This window comes from Watersipora subatra, chromosome 1 (genome assembly GCF_963576615.1).
Source record: "Watersipora subatra chromosome 1, tzWatSuba1.1, whole genome shotgun sequence".
Classification (NCBI taxonomy): domain Eukaryota; kingdom Metazoa; phylum Bryozoa; class Gymnolaemata; order Cheilostomatida; family Watersiporidae; genus Watersipora; species Watersipora subatra.
In genome coordinates this window covers 62,546,076-62,565,685 of record NC_088708.1, presented here as the reverse complement: position 1 = coordinate 62,565,685, position 19,610 = coordinate 62,546,076, and the positions used below count along the sequence as shown (strand labels likewise).

At 38.1% G+C, this 19,610-nt stretch overlaps 1 protein-coding gene across 1 annotated transcript in view; it reads left to right on the top strand.

The window, feature by feature from the left end:
* The window catches only part of LOC137408850 (SET and MYND domain-containing protein 4-like), a 30,278-nt gene that overhangs the window by 8,148 nt on the left and 2,520 nt on the right, over positions 1-19,610 (top strand). Inside the window, exons 2-15 of the mRNA XM_068095435.1 lie at positions 4,953-5,033; positions 6,147-6,288; positions 6,384-6,473; positions 7,468-7,594; positions 8,548-8,592; positions 10,740-10,906; positions 11,080-11,207; positions 14,327-14,435; positions 14,655-14,715; positions 14,899-15,050; positions 15,270-15,553; positions 15,946-16,019; positions 16,128-16,246; positions 18,568-18,730. Coding sequence (XP_067951536.1) covers positions 4,996-5,033; positions 6,147-6,288; positions 6,384-6,473; positions 7,468-7,594; positions 8,548-8,592; positions 10,740-10,906; positions 11,080-11,207; positions 14,327-14,435; positions 14,655-14,715; positions 14,899-15,050; positions 15,270-15,553; positions 15,946-16,019; positions 16,128-16,246; positions 18,568-18,730 — 1,699 coding nt within the window. The 5' untranslated portion in view covers positions 4,953-4,995. The remainder of the gene's footprint in view (positions 1-4,952; positions 5,034-6,146; positions 6,289-6,383; positions 6,474-7,467; positions 7,595-8,547; positions 8,593-10,739; positions 10,907-11,079; positions 11,208-14,326; positions 14,436-14,654; positions 14,716-14,898; positions 15,051-15,269; positions 15,554-15,945; positions 16,020-16,127; positions 16,247-18,567; positions 18,731-19,610) is intronic.

The following is a 19,610-nucleotide window of genomic DNA, read 5'->3' as shown; positions in this document are numbered from 1 at the left end:
AAAGCTGCCATGCATGCCAGTGACAGGTTGCCAGACTTCTGATAATCAGCAAATCAAGACCTATTGATCTAGAATCAATTCTATCACATCCGCTCTTTAGTGTTTCAGTGCCACTGGCAGCTGCTGACGGATCAATGTCAAAAACCAACAAGTCAACACTAATGCAAGCTCTTGAAGCTGACTGCAATGACTGCATTATTGAAACTTTAGATGTTGTGGATGCAATCATAATTGATGCTATGGCCATGATCCAGGCTCTGTCAGCCAATGCTATTCCAGCTACCTTTGGGAAACTTGGCGAGGTGATTTTAGACATGCTGATAGCTCGTGGGAAAAAGTACAAAGCAGCTCGAGTTGATTTTGTTATCGACAACTACTACCAGCGTAGCATCAAAGGTGGTGAGAGAAGTAGAAGAGGAGACATCAAGCATCAACACTGCCTGCACATAACCAACAGCGAAGTCAACGTGCCAAAAGATTGGCGCTCCTATCTCAGGTCTAGAAAAAACAAAGAGTCTATGCTGGAGTTTCTGGTGAGCCATTGGAGATCATTAACAAGAGACACAACACTAACATTGTATGCCACCACCAAAACCACATGTGTGAGTCTGATGTTTACACCAAACCAACTACCTATTGCTGGGGAAGTAAGATGCCTAGCCACTGATCACGAGGAGGCCGATACACGTCTTATATTACATGCAGCTCATGCAGGTGGGCCTGTGATCATAGAATCGTCAGATACGGACGTAGCTGTTATGGCAATATTCCACTGCAGGAAGGTCAAGTTTCAATGGGCCATCTTAACTGGGACCAGAGAGAAGAGAAGGTTGCTGGATGTCACTAAGATGGCAGGAAATCTGGGTGATAATGTAGTGGATGCCCTCATCGGAGTTCACGCTTTTTCGGGCTGTGATGCAGTATCCTCATTTGCTGGCAAGGGAAAAAAAACACACTACAAACTCATAAAAACAGATGCCAAGTGCCAGCAGGCCATGAATTCACTGGGAAATTTATTCAACACAGATGAGGTGATCAATCTTTGCGAGGCCTATACTTGTCAACTGTATGGCCAGGAAGACGGGTCGGACATAAATCGGTTACGCTATAAAGTATTTATTGCCAAATCTGGTGTGAGCTCATCTCTTCCCCCATGTAAAGAATCTCTAGTAGAACACGTGAAAAGAGCGAATTATGTTGCCAGTATATGGAAGTCTGCAACTGAAGCTTCCATTGATGCACCACCACCAATAAATCATGGATGGACTCTTGAGAATGATGAGGCAGACTATTCTATCAAGTGGCACAGTGGGGTGCTTGCATCAGATAATGTGATACAATCTGTTGTATGCAAATGCAAGAAAACTGGCTGTATGAGCAACAAATGTGCATGCAAAACTGCCAAGCTACCATGTACTGAGCTCTGTGGTTGCCTTGATTGCCAGAATGCTGAAGACACAGAATCTGATGTAGATGCAAATGAGGACAGTGATGCTGAAAGTGATGTGGAATAACTCAAAATGATACCAGTATTCGTCTGAAGTTATGTGAAGTTGTTTTATTCATGTCAGGTACAGAGTTTCTATTGTAGGCTTGGATATGATAGTAAATATATATTTTGCTATAAATTGTATTTTTATTGCTATTCGGCCCTGAAAATCACATATGTTCATATTTTAGGTGGAGACAATTACCGATTTATATGCAAATTCGGTTTTACAAAAAAATGGGAATCACATCCAGAGTCACTCATCAGATTTGAAATCTACATACTTCAATTAGTATAAATTGAAGGAATCTTCCATCTGAAAGAAGGTGCCCACGAAATCAAAAAACTAAGCACCTTTTTATATCTTGGCTGATAGCCTATTTAGCTTGACTTGAAAAGGCTAGAAAATGACAATGCAGAGCTACTGACTATAAATGCAGTAGGGATTTCAAATTTCAGTAGTTTTGAGATAGGTTTGTAAAATCCCACAAGTTGTGATGAATCAGACAGTTGAAGCAATGATATCTCTAGTTGTATTGGATTCGTGAGGCGACAACTATGACATCAGAAGTTTTTCAGTGAAGGTTTATTTCCATTGTGGTATAAATGTGATGAAGCCGCATGGAAATCTTCCATGACTTTTCCATCAACAGTTACTTGTTAAATACTAAGTAAAATGGTAGATTGTAGCTCACAACCAGCATAATGAAATATAAAAGACTAAAAAATGTATTAAAAATTTCAAGCATAGAAAGCAGTATTTAAAAGCTCACTTCTATTCACATAAATAACAACGCACTGAAGTAACCGGACAGTGTACGATATTCTAATTGGTTGTCAACAGCATTGTTGGTTTGACAAACCAAACTGAAGCCATACGGAACTACTAGATTTTAGTATCGCTGAGTAATGCACAAAAATCGTGCCAATCACTTTTAATTGTACGCGTCTGCAAAGCATGAAGATCTTACAAAGATACTCGGAGTAAGTCATGCAGCAAATCAGGCATCCAAAAGCCAACAGTCGTCATAAGATCAAGCCTTTCACATATGCCTCCTAGCATTATACATTCTTTCCAAGTTGTCACAAGTATACTGGACCGATGTCCTTATACGAAACTTGAATGGAGAAACATGGCGCATGAATGAAAACTTTAGTATCTGTGAGTCACGGTATGCACAGGTCTGTACTGCAGATGTCACTAGTGTTTGTGTCTATAATGCCGCATGAACAATGTATGTCTTTGCAAAAATATTTGGTACATGATAACATCAGTTTTGGCAAAAAGGGGTGTAGATAAGTGCAAGCCAATATTTAGGGTGCAAGGAAAAAATAAAGTCACAGCTTGTATTACTGTTTCAATGCAGATTCTACTAAGAATGTTAAACTTATGCTGTAGCAACTGGCACTCACTTGTAGTCCATCAGTCAGAACACCTTGTGTAAACTTGTAATACTCAAGCTTGGAGAAAAAACATGTTATATAAATGGTGTGGGCAACCTAAAGTGTTTGTTGAATTGGTATGTGTTCATTCTCTGTGACTGTGTGACCTTTCAAACATTGGTTTTATTCATTTTAAAAAGCCTTAAAGATGCCTTCACATCCTCTCTGGCTATTTTAAGTGTTAAAATTTATATAAAATATAGCAGGCATAATATTAATTCAATATTTAGAAAAAATAAGGGCTATAAAACTTTAAATTTAATTGAAACCCTGATGAAGTATTTGACTCAATTGGACTTCTCATCTTCGTGTAGTTTGTAAATAAAGGAGTCTCGCTGCCACAGTCATGCTGACTGTAAAATGTTTTTTCCTAGTTCACCATACTAATACAGCTTACATTTAATCTAACTTTTTAAAGATGTCATTTAAACCTTGGATATTGCAAAGATTCTGATTAACAACTTTCCAAGATGACAACCATCTGAAAATACACAATAAGTACATTTACCAATGTATTCTTTGCATTGGAAGTGTGCACTAATAGTAGCAGTGCAAATTTAAACACAATTTTTTTCGTTAAAGAAACGTTTGCCCCAGCAATTCTGTGGGCTTCACTTTGGTTGTCGAATATGAAATAATGTGCATGTGTTTGATAATGTTGGTGTTAATGCTACCAACCTAGGTGATTCTGACACTCCCAGAACTCTCTTCAGAACGTTGAAATTTCTCTGCATCCGTGAACTGTGGTGTATCTGCGACTCAGATGCTTTTTGATATTTTTTGTATCTCATACTTGGTCACATTTGCAACTAGTGTACTCTGAGGTGTATTTCATGTTCAACAGGGGGATCCCTCTGCATAACTTGACTATTGAGGTAAATGTATATGTTTACATGGGACTGATAGGAAGCCTACATCTTAATCAAACTAGGTGCTTTTACACATCTATCTTTGGGAGATAAGTTGTGCTCCGAGCAAGGGGTATTTTCCCACCTAATGGAAGGTGTGGACCTTGTAAGAATAAAGTCTTTCAGATCCTGTGATGAAGAATATATAGGCACTTTATCATTTCTGTAAGCCAGCATAACCAAATTATTTTTTTCAAACAGCACTTACAAGTGGCATTTGTTTTTCAGCACAATTCATCCACACCTTCAACTCTTCACGCCCTTTTTCGCCAACAATAGTGGCAATCCATGACTTCCTTTTGTTCTCATGAATTTTTTCACTTTTTTAAAGTCCACAGCAGAAATCTGATCTCAACCAAATATCTCATGTTGGAATTGTTTGTAGTCGCTAAATGCATTGTCACATGATGCAAAATGCTTTTGGTCTATAAAGAGACTGCTATAAATTTTCATAAGGTTCACATTCACCCAAACAGCAGTCAACCTTATGCATATCCAGTCTCCAAAAAATTGTCACCATAGTGACTACTTATCGTTCTTTCTTAGCTGAGGTTGCTACGTAACGTTCTAGTTGAGGCATAGACAGCTGGCAATTCAAAGGTGCAGCTTGACATTTTGATAAGACCAACTGCAAGCAGATAATTCTATCTAACTTCTTCCAACCATCACGCTGTGTATAAAGGAAACGGAATAAACATGAAGATGATAGTGTATTTAGGGCATGTGTAGGCAAATGCTCGGTTTATCAAGTTATAAATTCTAAAGCAGAGAACCAGATGTATTAGTGTTTGCAATCTATTTATTATTACATTGCTAGCAACATTATTATATTGTTTTTGTCGTTTCATTTATTTGTTTTTATCATCCTTGTTTAAAGCTTTTCTCCGAATAATTGAAATCTGAACATGGCATTTTGTGTGTTTTTGTAACAATAGGAATAAAGCCAGTCACAAAATGCTATTGTCAAGCTCTTGAAAGATAATCACGAGTTCTTACTCAAGACTTTTTACAGCTATGGTTATGCTCCCAGTTGCTTCTCTAGGATGTTCAGTAGTTATTGTATGACTACATTTAGTTATTTCAGTATATTAACTCTGTTTTCCTCTCTGTAGATAAATTTCTCCTGGCTCGGCTATTATTAAAGAAACTAAAGACATGGAGGAGTACATAAAAAATCACCAACATGTGCTCAAGTAGGTTTGTAATAAAGTAATTGTTGTTTGTTTTTATATGACTGAACGGTAGACTACCACAAGCTAAAGTTGTCATATCTTTAGCACGTAGCTGCAGCAAAAATATTCTGTTTCTTGGTTGTTTAGTCAAAAGCATAGGCTGTTGGAACCATTCATTAATACACTGATGGGATTTGTAATATTTTATGCATTTTACACATGAAGCTCATTAGCCAACAAATCTAATTAGAAACTCAAAAATAGAAATAAGAAATGAAACCAGATTATTCTGCAGTTTGATTCTAAACCCCGGAAGTAAGGAATTGTCTTATGTTTACAAGGTCTAAGTCTCTTTCTACCTCAATAACTCAAGGTGATTACATGCAGCACCTCAAAATATAATTCTTGTAGCACTGTAGTAAAGTTGGCACATAAGAAATCAAATAAATTTACATGATTGATTCAAATCATGGTTTAATTTATATTTTTTTCCAAAAAAGTCATAACATTTGTATTTTTTACAATTTCAATTTTTTCATACATTTGCAAAGATCAGTGTTTCTTGATTTGACAAATTATCTTGTTTGTATGGAGATAACGCTTTACCAATGACGCAGTCACCTGGGTACAACCCATCACAAGGTGGAAAATTCTTACTGGTATTGACCATAGTTTTTTACATTACGCCAAAACTTCTTTGCTATAATAAGCTCAAGCGCAATAATCGAATAAGTAGTTTCTACTTTTGGTTTCGCTCATTCACAAATAAACAATTGGTTAGGTACTGAAAAAAACGACAAGGTTGGTAAGTTGTATAATATATATTCCACATAATCAGCGGCATCGATAGCTCCAAAGAAGAATGGGTTTTTATGTCTTTGGCTGTCATTCATATTTTGTGTGTAACAGCTAGTAGTTGTACTTCACTAACTTACATGTAGTGTGTTCATTGTAATTTTATATGACTGTTGAATGTAAGAAATGTAAGAAGTTGTCAAATTAAAGCATGTAAGTCACAAATGCTGGAAAATGGGTTCAGCTTTCTGTTGCTTACTGTTGATGGTCTCAGATGGTTTTATGACGTTTCCTAAATTCAAGTACATGTGTGTCATTGCTTTTGTTACCATTTGGTAGGGAATGTGAGAGTTTGATCAAAGAAAGAGAAGTTGAGACAACTTCTGATGCTGTAGGTGATTCGGCAGTCTTCAGAAAGGAAGCCAATGAATTGTATAAGAATAAACAGAATCTATCAAAGGCCTTGCGTCTCTACACCTTAGTATGTGTTTCTTCATCATTCACCATCTCTGCTATTCTTTTGTCGCCCAAACTGTCTTTGCTGAATGTTCATGAAGCGTGTCTACTCTGTTACAGAGTGTTCAGGCTGCTTCTACAGACAGTCAAGACCTTTCATTGGCTCTAGGAAACCGATCTGCCCTTACGTTTGAACTCAAGTATTACTATGTAAGTGATTTTAAGAAAACCTCCACTCTAAGGTCCAGTTGTACTTTTCATACTGCTAGCTCGTCTCTAGTTTTTTGTTGTGGGATTGAAAGCCTAAATACTGTGAAGCCTGACTCACATATAGTACATCGATGTATGTCTTGTGATAACGGAAGATGAAGATGAGTACAGCTCACCACGTGCTGTCATATACACGTTCATTTGATATGATAATTGTTCTTTGAGAGACATCAATGCTGTGCTTTGTATGAAAATTGAGATTCGTGGTTTATAATAGTTTCTTTTTCGGCCATAGTGTCAGTCAAGATTTCTGGGTTGGTCCAGTTTGTTTTTTTACAATGACAATAATGATCATCTGGAGTAGAAGAAGGTGAATCAGTAAAGCAGTTGAATTAATTGAGAATAGAAGTCATGCCTGCAGCCTGTGAGTCATAAGTTACTGTCAGACTAGTTAATCTAGATATGTATGACAACTAGAGCTTCACGGTACGGCAATTTTTACAGTAGACTGACAATCGCCATTATTTAATGAGTTTTCGCCAGTGGTATAAACGATATGATAGTGTAATGGTTATTTATCTCACACCGGAGTGGGACAAGTTTTTAGAGTGAGCAATGCTGGAACTAAAACGTACAGGCCATCTAGACTTATGCTAAACTCATTCCATGGCTTTCTACGCTGACAAGCAATCATTAAGTAAATGTTTTTAATTGTCAAGAACACAAACCAGTTTTTTTCAAGTTGAAATATACAGAAATTGTTAACACGCACTTCCAAGCTTTTCACATAATAATATATCATGAATCATCTATTTGCATTACCAAATTGTCTGTCATTTTTTGGAAATTACGAAGCTCTAATGAGAACTATTTACATTTTTATAATTGCCTTGGCTAACAGGAGTCACCAATAGCAACACACTCTGCCCTTCGCAGATAAAATTGACTTGCTGAGGCTATAGCAACAATGTATCCTTTATTTGTTTTCATGTAGTTGTGTTTGCGAGATATCAACTCTGCTCTGTTGCTCTCCTCAACCACACCCGATCTCTCAAAAAGGCTCTTGCTAAGGAAAGCTAAATGCTTCCACCGTCTCTCTGACAAGATGTCATTTACTCAAGGTGAGGCTGTAGATAATACCAAACTGTCAGCAATGTTGAATTCCATTTAATAATAACGATTCCATCACGTTCTTTCAATGCTCAGCTATGATCACAAGTGTTTGGGTGGGGTGGGCAAGCTCGCCACAACCTACATGAGCAGAAAAGTTTATGGCCTAAATAGATGCATCACAAATCACCATCAGCCAGTCAATTTTCAACCATTGCATATGCAGCAGTGTATTCTGTATGTGCGCATGCTTTATGGTACATATATGTCTATATTAGTTGAGCTTTGGTGTTTGTGTGTTCACTATAAATATTCCCATGTTTTTAGGTCTCTTACCTTATGCATGGGCACATTTAGTCAATCCTTCTTTACACAAATAAAAAAGATAGTTAATCTTGCCATAACCCTCTTTGTAGTCTATAATTACTCTAAATGGCAGCCTCGTATAGTTCTACTTACATACCATACGATTCCAATGTCTTTATGCTGAACCTTAGTTGCAGTGTTGGTCTGTTGCTATTGTAATACCGCTATTCATTTAGCCAGTTTGTTCTACATCAAAACTTGGGAATTTGGTTAAACATGGTTTTTAATAAGATTTATATAACAACATTGATTAACCTAACCATTAACTATTAGTGATTTATTAGGTTGCTCTCTATGACTGAGCGGTGGTGTTTACTATCTACCTATATATTTGGTCACTCATCTACATTAAGATGTTTGGATTCTGCTGATGCATATAGATATATATATATATATATATATATAATAGAAACATTTAAAGTACAATTGCAGGAAGTTGCAAGAATGTTCGCGTGATTCGCTCTTGATGTTGTATAGCACACTGTATCGTCTTGTAGCAAGGAACTCTGCCGCCTACATATTAGTTGTTCATTCGAGTCAGTCTGTTGATATCATAGCCATCAGTAGCACCCGTTGAATCTGCTCATTTCTATTGCAGTGTGTACCAAACTGTGTGATGGACCAGTACCTCTCATTCCTGCCGGTCAGTGAGTCACATTAGCTTACATCCTTTGCCTACCTCATTCTATCCTTAAAGCCTAACTCTCTGCTGATTCTCTAATGCAGTGAGATTGTGTAGTGCATAGTCTAATTCTTTTTTGGGACACTGACCAACAACTAAATATTTTGTTATTTTTCACTTATTTTGCTTAAATTTGATTACATTCGATATTTTTAAAAGACTGGAATTTGTGTAATAAAATTACCGCTACGATTATCTATTATGCTATTATCAGCTCCTGTGACATGCTTGAAGGGACTCCGTTGGATTGCTGTATTGTGCTGTATACTTAAAGGTTGACTTGCAACAAAATTCACAATACAGTTATTTGGTATCAAAAGATTCATCATGTCTTACTCTAATGTGTTTAGGTGCCAAATATGTGGAAATGTGATTACAAGCTCTTAAAAGCTCAAAAACGAAAAGCCGCCATAGATTGGAATCTGTTTATTTCTCTGACGTAGTCATTACAGTTTGGTTATTGTCTTGTCACGTGATGTTCTGTGTACGCACCTGTGTTCTGTCTTCGTGAATTGAAAGGCCAATAAAAAGCTCAATATAAAACTTCTCGTAGTACTAGTTTATGACAAACACTTCGGGTTTTATCGAAGACCCCGTATCAAATATAGATGCTCGCTACTTTACAGTTTCGGCTTTATCTCTTCGTCAAGTCGTAATCTGATCATGTGACTCAATACTTCGCAAATAATTTTTGCAGCACTTTTCGATTATCACAGTTGACCAACAGGCTCGTCTTGAGTATCAGACAATGATATGTACTCCTTCGAGGTAAGGTTAAAAAATTAAATGAATTTTTACGGTGAGTTATAAGATATCAGTGCTAAAAGTGACAGCATTACAATGACGATAAAACAGACACGTAAGAACAATAGACATGGTTTTATTGAACGCGTGAAGTATCTTTGTGAAAATATTTCGACGAATAAGGTTGCGTGAAAGTGTAAACAAAAACCATCTCCCACAACTACATCACATTTGAGCCGTTTTGGAAAGAGAATCCAAACTATGGCGGTCTCGTGTGGCTGCAATTAACTGTTTGTTTTTGAGCTTTTAAGAGCTTGTAATCACATTCCCACATATTTGGCACCTACAACACAACAGAGTAAAACATGGTGAAACTTTTGATATCAAATAACTAATGTGAATTTTGTTGCAAGTCAACATTTAAGGAACCTGCTGGATGGTCTCTAATGTGACAATATTACCTGTTATCTTTAATCAGTTTAGATTTTATTTTCATATTATTCATTCGTTTTGTATTTATATATTATATTGATAAACCACATTGTGATAAACTAATAGTGCTCGATACCAGGAGTATTGTAAAAACAGACAGTCGTAGATTTTATAGATATCTTGGGTTTACCAATGCGAACTAATATACAAAAATATAAAATAATTTAAAATAAATTTCATGCAAGACACAACAAATTAAGATACACATTCAACAGGCTGTCTATGGTAAATACAGTCAAGCGTTCGCTTAAGGATTGTCCGACATACTATATAAAATTGGAGCAAATATTTGACACCCGAAGTAATTAAAAACGTTCAATTTGGATGTGCCGGTATTTTAAAACCTCAGAGTTTACTAAGTGAAAGGGAATAGGCTGGTAAAGATAGAGACACAAATGTAAAAATATACAAAGTATATATAGTAAATAAATAGCAAATATATAAAGTAAGTTACAAGTACGTATCTAGTTTAAATTTCAACTAGCATAAGTGAGAATAAGTTACACCTTGTAGAACTTCTACCTCCCAACCTACGTATTGTCGTTCCTATTCTTCCATTTTTGTAACTTCGGTAAAATAGCAATAAAAGGCTTAATATCTATCCTTAGTACTTCATTAATTTTCTTTTGTACATTTAGTTTAGACTCAGTTTGATATAACTCATGTATTTTGATGCTATATGTAGTAACTTGAGGTATTTATCGTTAAGATTTTGACTTGCGAAACAAATTAAATGTAATACTTCATTCTTATAGTAATAATTGCCCCCAATGTACAAAATTAATTTCAGAGCAAGGTAATTAAGCGTGTAGAGATTTGGCTGTAACTGAACAGAAATTCATCTGCAATCAGTTTTTTAATTGTACTTGTAGAAACTCAGATGCTAGAGAAATTGGGTGAAAGTTTTCCATCTAAAGATATTCAATCCGCAGCTGATGAGAAGCCTATCCTGGTACATATGGGTCCCAAAGCCGGCCTACCTTCCGCTTCATCTAGCATTGAAATGAAAGTATCTGAGACCAAAGGCCGTTACATCCAGGTACTCGAATTAGACTCACACAACTGCACATCGGTACATTAGTGCATCTGGTAGGATGGCATCACATTGCGCCGAACCACGTGTCCCAGAGCTAATATGCAGCCCTAGTCAGTTCCATCACCTACTCTAGTGCAGGTTTATTTTGGTTCGAAATCAGTTTTGATTTCTCTCAGGCAAGGAAGAACATTTCTGCAGGATCTGTGCTCATGAGTGAGATGCCTTATGTTGCTGTACTGCTGCCGGACTACTGGCCAACCCATTGCTACTATTGCTTGTTATCTCTTGATGAGATACCATTGTTGTAAGTGCCCACATTTATAATCTTCTCTTATCTTCATCATAACACACCATCCTACAGGTTTGCACATATTGAGTCCCCCTTAAGTATTACGCTATTGAAAGTGCTAGCAGGTGGATTCCTTTTGTTATGGCGAAACCCACTCACTGTCTTCACTGTTTCAATGCATGGTCTTGTTGTACCTTATAATCAGTGGAAGACTATTTGTTATTCTTGTATATTTGAAAGCTAGACAGCAACTGACTTACTACATAAGTGAGACAAGAGAGTAAAAGGATTATTACATAAGAATTACATAACAGATGAGTAAGCCGATATGAACAAAGAGTCTGGAAACGGCTATATACAAATACAAGATAATGACTGGTCAATGTCAACAACTAGTACATATTCAACACTCCCACATAGTTTTGACATGTTGAGCCTCGCTTACATACTCATCAATTCCATAGCGAACCGGAGGTCTACGTTTGCGAGCAGATAAGCGTCGCTGTTGCCCTTCACCAATGCATTGCCCAGAGAAGTTTGGAGTTGTCTGTTCATTTACTGAATGTTCAACAACAATAGATTTCTGCTTTGTATATTGGTCACATGAAGGTTTAACGGTGTTTGTAAAGTTCGTTTCATCAAATACCATGTCTCGCCTAGTAGTGACTTTACCAGTCGATTCATCAAGCAGGCGGTATGCCTTTGACTGTTTGCTGTATCCTATTAACCTTAGCTTCTGGCACTTGTCAAGTTTCTGTCGTAGTTGATCTGGAACATGAGCATAAGCAATACATCCAAACACCCTTAGATTGTCTATGTTGGGTTTGCGTTCATACCACTTCTCATACGGTGTGAGATCATTCTTGTGTGAAGAAGTGGGAAGCCGATTTCTAACGTAGGCAGCAGTAGAAATGGCCTCAGCCCAGTATTGCTTTGGCAATTTAGCATGGCACAACATTGAACGTGTTGCTTCACACAGAGTTCTATTCATTTGCTCAGCAACACCATTTTGTGCTGGTGAGTAGGCTGATGTGAGTTCATGATGAATACCTTTAGATTTCAAGTAGTCAGTAAATTCTTGAGACAAGTATTCACCACCTCTATCTGATCTCAGTGTTTGAAGGGTTTCTCCAGATTGGTTGGCTGTATATGCTTCAAACTCTTTCAACTTCTCAGGTACCTCAGATTTGTTTCTAAGAAAATACACAGCACAGCATCTAGAAAAATCGTCTACAAAAGTAACGAAATATTTGCTACCTCCAATTGATTCTGTTTCCATTGTACAAACGTCGGAATGTACTAGTTCTAGCTTACGGGTAGCCTTGATATCTCCCACAGGTTTGAAGGGTTCACGAGTCATTTTCCCTTCAGCACAGCCTTCACAGAAGGAAATGTTCATTGCAGGTAAGCTTGTTGCACAGACTATATTTCCTTTGCTCAGTTTTTTCAGATCAGAGTCATTCACGTGTACTAGACGTTGATGCCAAATCTCTGCGCTAGCAGTGTTTGCGTATTGAGTTTTAGTTTGCACACAGTCTAGACTGAACAGCTTATTAGCTAGTGATCCCATGGCCCTAACTCGACCAGTAGCATCTTTAATCCAACATCGAGTATGGCCGAACTGAACAATGTAGCCTTTCTTAGTGGCAGCTCGAACTGAAAACAAATTGCTAGCTAGCTGAGGGACATGAAGTACATTGTAAAATACAGCCGCACATTGAACTCTACGATTGAGTTTTAGCATCACTTTCACAGCACCAACTCCCACAGCTTCAACTGTTCGACCATCACCTAGGCTGACCATTTCTATACGTTCTAGCTTCTTGTAGCTATTAAAACTTTCCCTGTTAGGTGACATATGACACGATGCTCCAGAGTCAATTAGCCAGAGTGAGCTACTGTGCAATGAAAATGTGTTGCCATGATGAGTGATAAATGTAAATTCATTGCCTACACAGTCATTGTCACTTTCACATACAGTTTTTCTACATTCACTTACTAACTGCGCGTTCGGTCGGCGTCTGTCCTCTGAGCATTCTGGTGACTTGTGCCCAGGTTTATTACAGTTGTAGCAAATAATAGGTTTTCTGGCTCTAGGCTGCTTTCTTGACACCAATGCAGAATCAGATGCACCGGCAGAACTAGATTCATCGGAGTTTCGCTCATTACGTTTCAACTCTTCATTTATCAATGACTGCTGGGCAAACTCAAGACTCAAGTTGTCTACTCTTGCTTCTAATGCCGTTGCAAGATGAGCATAGCTGTTTGGAAGGCTGCCTAAGAGCGTGACTACTTGATCTTCTTCAGAAATTGGTGCATCGATAGCGGCGAGTTTATCTGTAAGTCCTTTCATGTGTTTCAAGTGCTGTTCTACAGGTGTACCCTCCTTCATTACTGTTCTGAAATATTGTTTCTTAAGAAATAACTTGTTTGCTAGTGTATTGCGTTCAAAGTGGTTTTGAAGCCGCTTCCATGCTACATCAGGTGCTTCTGTATCTGTTATCAAGTAGAGAAGTTCAGTACTAACAGACAGAGCAATTACTGAGAAAGCCTTACGATACCTGGATGTAAAAGCAGTTTTCAGCGCTTGATCAGCCGAACCTTCTGGTGCTTTCTCAGTACCATCCACGATATCGTACAGATCCTTTACCAGCAAAATGTGTTTCATCTGAAACTTCCATGTCTGATAGTTCTGACTGTCCAACTTATCTATTGTCCATTTATCACTATCCATTGTAGAATGAGAGATACAATCTAAGTTCTGGTTCAGTAGTCCTTGTTTTACTGTTCCTGATATCAACTGTTTAACTCCTGGTTCACCAGTCGTTGGTCAGTCAGTATAATAGCCGATCGTCTTTGTTCTGGTATCAAACTCGTGTACAGCTTCTTTGGTTGCCTGTCTGGGCCCATAACCTGTTATTCTTGTATATTTGAAAGCTAGACAGCAACTGACTTACTACATAAGTGAGACAAGAGAGTAAAAGGATTTTTTACGTAAGAATTACATAACAGATGAGTAAGCTGATATGAACAAAGAGTCTGGAAACGGCTATATACAAATACAAGATAATGACTGGTCAATGTCAACAACTAGTACATATTCAACACTATTTAACTTTAGCCTATTTTTCTAGCTGCACAAGACGAGAATGCAAGGTATGTTACTGTGGTGTTTCCTGTCAGCGAAAGTCCTATGAAGAGTATCATCGCTTTGAGTGCTCCTTGCTAGACACTGTAGTTAATGTAAGTACATTTTTTATCTCTTTCTGTTGCCAATCATTTATCTGTTCGGCTAATTATTGTGTTGGTAGAACATTATATACATGCTCCTATATGTAGACTTCAACTCCCCTATTTGGTGGATCTGTGCAAGACCAATGAATAAGCAATTTCTGGTTTGACATTTAAAGAAATGATGATCGTCGGTAATTGATCGATTTCTGTATTGTTTTCCTTAACCAGACAGGCATTGGACACTTGGCTTACAGAGTCATCGCTGCGACTGGTTACAGCACTCTCATGTGTACGTATGTCCTTCTATGGCTTCTACTTGATTAGGTCTCACCCTCTTGTTACACTTGTCCTTTGGCTAGCATTAGCTGGGTTATCATTATCTTAATGGAATCTTATTTGGCAATGCCTGACTTTCATTTCTCATATTCCTTGTATAAACCATTTGTAGTAATGTTTGCTACTGTTTTACTAGCCCATAGAAAAGCATCACATCCAGGCACCCACGGTTCATCACCTGTAGAACCGTTGTCTGAGGATCTTCCCGCTGCATCATACGATGCTGTTTACAATCTGGTGACCAACGAGGAACATATCCTACCGGCAGATCTCTTTCAGTACAAAAAGGTGGGTTTGTTTACAGTTTGACATTCATGAAGCCTGCAGTTTGTTTTTAGAGCTGAATTTTTGAGTTCATCTCGCCATAGCATTACCTTGAATACACGTAGTGAGGTAATGGATCAACTCTCTTTTGACTTGGTTTACCCAGGATTAATCGACGCTTAAATCCTATATGGTAGATTACGTGCTGAATTTTTTTACCACAGACTAGTTTTTTTTAACTAGACAGCTCTACTGCTTCTTCTCTGTCTCCTGGACTCAGACTTCTTCCCCTCAAACATTCGTTTGCTCGAACACCCAGATGTAGTCTATGTAGGCACTCTACTGTTGCGCCATGTGCAGCAACTTATTTGCAATGCTCATGCTATAACTGTGGTGGACTCGATGAGGACAGCGGAGAAGGGAGCTAATGAAAAGGTGATGAGTCAGCGTCAAGAGAAGCTGGCCAGTGCTATCTACCCTACCGCTAGCCTTATGAACCACTCCTGCGCTCCAAACATATTAGCCAGGTAGGCCTGCTCATCCATGGCGACCTTGGCCTAGTGTTATCTCACAGTAATCTGGTAGGCCTGCTCATCTATGGCGACCTTGGTCTAGTGTTACCTCACGGTAGTCTGGTAGGTCTGATCATGTCTCCAACGTCTGTGTTCATCATTTCTGGATGTCATTATGCCCGTGTTAGTATTTCCTTGTCTCAGTTCTTTGTACATCATGAACCACCAGCACATGCTTGGGTAATCATGGGAGTTGTCTGTCCAGAGGCTTATCTATGGTAATATTATCTGAATTTGGTATACCATTGACAAAGTGGTCTCTAGTAAGAATAATTTCTGTATCTACCATAAGCTCAGCAAGTCTCTAATCAATTCTTCACTCACACTCATCCTTCAACCTTCATTAGTTTTGTAGGCCCAAGACTTATTGTGAAGAACAGTGTGGACTTGAAAGCAGGAGAAGAGGTCTTAAATTGCTATGGTATGTGTCACTCAGGGATAGATGCTGATTCCTGTCCTCCGCTATGGCTGTTATGTTAAGAATATCCGTCAGCGGAATGTCAATGCATGTTTAGTCTGTGTTTCTCAGGTCCACACTATCAGAAGATGGAGCGGAAAGAGAGACAGCAATCTCTACTCTCCCAGTATTACTTCCACTGCGACTGCCAGCCTTGTATTGACGAGTCGTCATGCGTCTCCAGTCTCAAGGTAGGCAAGGCTTCTTACGCCTTATCCGTGACAGCAGTCAGCAATTCAGAGCCTCAATCAGGTTTTGTCTCACTTCTAGCACTGTTTACATCTGCCAGTCTTGTTTTCAGTTTGATTTAGGTACTGGAGGCGCAACAGTCTGAACAGTTGTTTGGTGGAGAAGTACGTACACTTGTTGATAAAGGTTTCTGGAAAATCAGTACTAAAAAATTTGGCATCGCCGAGATGATTGTCTTTTTTATTTGTGAGATTACTCTACCTACTATGTCAAATCTGTTATAAAGCAGTTGTTTTAATCGCTGTTAAGTTGAATTGTTGTTGAGTTATTGAATTGTTGTTGAGTTATTGAATTGTTGTATTGCTGCTATCTTTAGAATACACCCGTTTAGGTTACAATCTTAGAGCAGCAGTGTACCTCCATGACCTTAATTCCTTTAACGGTGATTTGCCATGACGGATTTTGCATCAAGAACTTTTTCCACTCGATGCTCCTTCAGGAAGGGGTTTTTAATAGCACCTGTGTGCAGTGTGTAGTGTGTGTGAACTTACAGGTCAGTTGAAGGTGAAGGTTCGCTTCATGCTAACTACCAGTTTACCAAAATGCGTTAACAGGCAGACGCAGTTATGTGTCTGCCAGTTTGGCAGGATGTTCGTGGTAACTCAAGCTTTTCAAATGCTTGTTAAAGTCTGACTGATGTCAGGCTTTTCAACTCGGCAATCTGCTTCTCACAGAGCTGGTGATGTTGAAGCGCTCACGGGACTGGCTATGATGAGATTAGTTCCCTACAGTTCAGGTTTATTTTTCTAATTGAAGAGTGCACTGCACACTGTTTGTGTGACTCATGTACAAAATACAAAAGTTCATAGGAGTTGTCTCTCACTGTAGTAGCAGTTTCAACATTTTCTGTTAGGCAGCGAGATCTGAAATTGATTGTCATCTTTTTTCCTTTGTTCTTGATTCATGTTTTCAGCCTACGAACACATTTAACAACATTTTTTGCAAACACTTCCTTGTTCATGGCTGCACATCTCATAACCTAATACCTCTCCACTGTTTAGTTTTATATAGTGTTAAGTATATGCATTACATGACTTGAAGTTTTTCGTTCCATGGCGAGGAAAAATATCCTCTAACCTTGATCTTAGATGTCAGCGCCTCCCACCATGGTTGCTACTTGATGTATTGTAAACACCTTCTCTTTACTTCTCGATCATCTCTTTACCCAGTGCATATTCTTCACTGTCCCTCTCTTTCTGTCGCCCTTTTTTAACAATGACTGCTTTACCCAGTGCATATTCTTCACTGTCCCTCTCTTTCTGTCGCCCTTTTTTAACAATGACTGCTTTAGGGCTTCATTGTTGAAAGCTTTAGCGCATTTAGCTTTAGCTGGCTTCTATGAAGCTGTTTTTGTCTTATTTGGTCTTTTGTTTGTGTCTAGTTCTTTTTACGTCATGTTACGTTTAGTATAGAGTTTTGTTGGAAACTCTTAACTTTGTTCAACGCATAGGATTATACTCGAAGTGATTTCACTGGTTATTATGCAGGACACGATCTTTATTGAGTACCGTGAAACCTAAAAGAACTTGTCAGTACTAATTCCATACTAACTTGTTGAGCATAATAATTATAAATGCAATAAAATATGAAAAATTACTGTATGATATCAAGTAAAAGTACTGAACATCAACCGAAGTGTGACGAGAAATAATATAACATGGTATATTAAAACAAAATGGTATAGGCAACTGACCTGTAATCTCTAGTAAATAATCCTATGGCAATTACCAATAAGAAATTGACAATTTAATAATTAACTGTAATAATTTAATCTGGCTGCTTTCTACAAAAGCTAGTGAAACGTCAAGCAATGAGTTAATCACAACTTTAGTTTATGACTCAACGTCGGCAACTATAATTGGTCAGCACGGATTAGGCCATCCTGACTCAGCATGAGATCCAAAATTGCTAAAACGGAACCACACTGACTAATAAACCTTTGCTACACTTAGCTACTTTTTTGCATCTCAGTCTGGGTCTGCCCTGATTTCTCTTTCCTTGGTAGAGTTGTGAATATAATAGTTGTCTTGGTAATCATTCATGACTCATTTTGTGTACCCTTCCTGTTCTTCACTGATTCATGTATATACTTTAGTTGTACTAGCTACAATTACATACATCTTTAGCTGGTAGATGTTTACTACCAGCAGTAATTCAAGTGAATATCTTTTATTAAGTCTGAATGTTTTATTCTGAATGCTTTCCCATCGGCCTTTTTTCACTTCCTTTCATTATTTTACAAGCATTAGTTTGCTGTTTTCAGGCACTCAGTTGTGTCAAATGTAGCGGTCGGGCGCTGCTGATCAGTGAATCGGAAGCTAAATGCGAAGTATGCCAGCAGGTTTATGATGCTCGAAGCCAGTTAAAGAGACTGATGCAGGCCCGGCAGCTCCTTGAAGATGCCAGTGTTATGTCTTCTGATAAAGGTGGGTTTTGTACACTCGTGATCTCCATGTTCTAGGTTAAGATGGATTATTCCGTCAATTGCGCTTGCTCTGTGCAAGATAGTGAGAGCAATGGTATAATAGAATGCAGTGGTAGCAGAATACTTTTATGGTCTTATAGAATGCAGTAGTAGCAGAATACCTCTATGGTATGATTGAATCCTACGGTAGCAGAAAAACCTCTGCAGTATGATTGAATGCAGTGTTGGCAGAATATCTCTAAGCTATTATTGAATGCAGTGGTAGCGAAATACCTCTTTGGTATAATTGCATGCAGTGGTAGCAGAATACTTCTATGGTATGATTGAATGCAGTGGTAAAAGAGTACCTCTATGGTGTGATTGAATGCAGTGGTAGTGGAATACCTCTTTGGGACGATTGAACGCAGGGGTAGCAGAATACCTCTGGCAAGTATATTGTGGTCATCTTTGTTGATAATAATCATTGCGTTTTTAGTTATTTAGGTTAGCTATATGTCACAGTAGCATAATATATTTAGTTTAGTAGAAAACCTCTTGTACACGGATGATCGCGTAATTGTTATATAACATAATTTTCTGCATACCAATACCCTATTTAGATAAAATAGTGCATTGTAGTGCATTGTAGTGCATTACGGTACATGCTAGAGGTGAGACCTTATCACAGGAACTGGTCGAGCATTCAGATTGTGTTCGATTTCGAACAGCTCAAGTTGGTAAATTCAGTGTTGTATTACGTTTCTTTTTGAGGTAAACTGAATTAGCCCATTGGACACTTCTCTGTCATACGTGTTTCATTGTACTGCTGTTAATTGTTTTGTTGATTTCATTCTATTTTTAAAGTGATTGCTTGCTACAGAATCAGTACATCTTAAGTAACT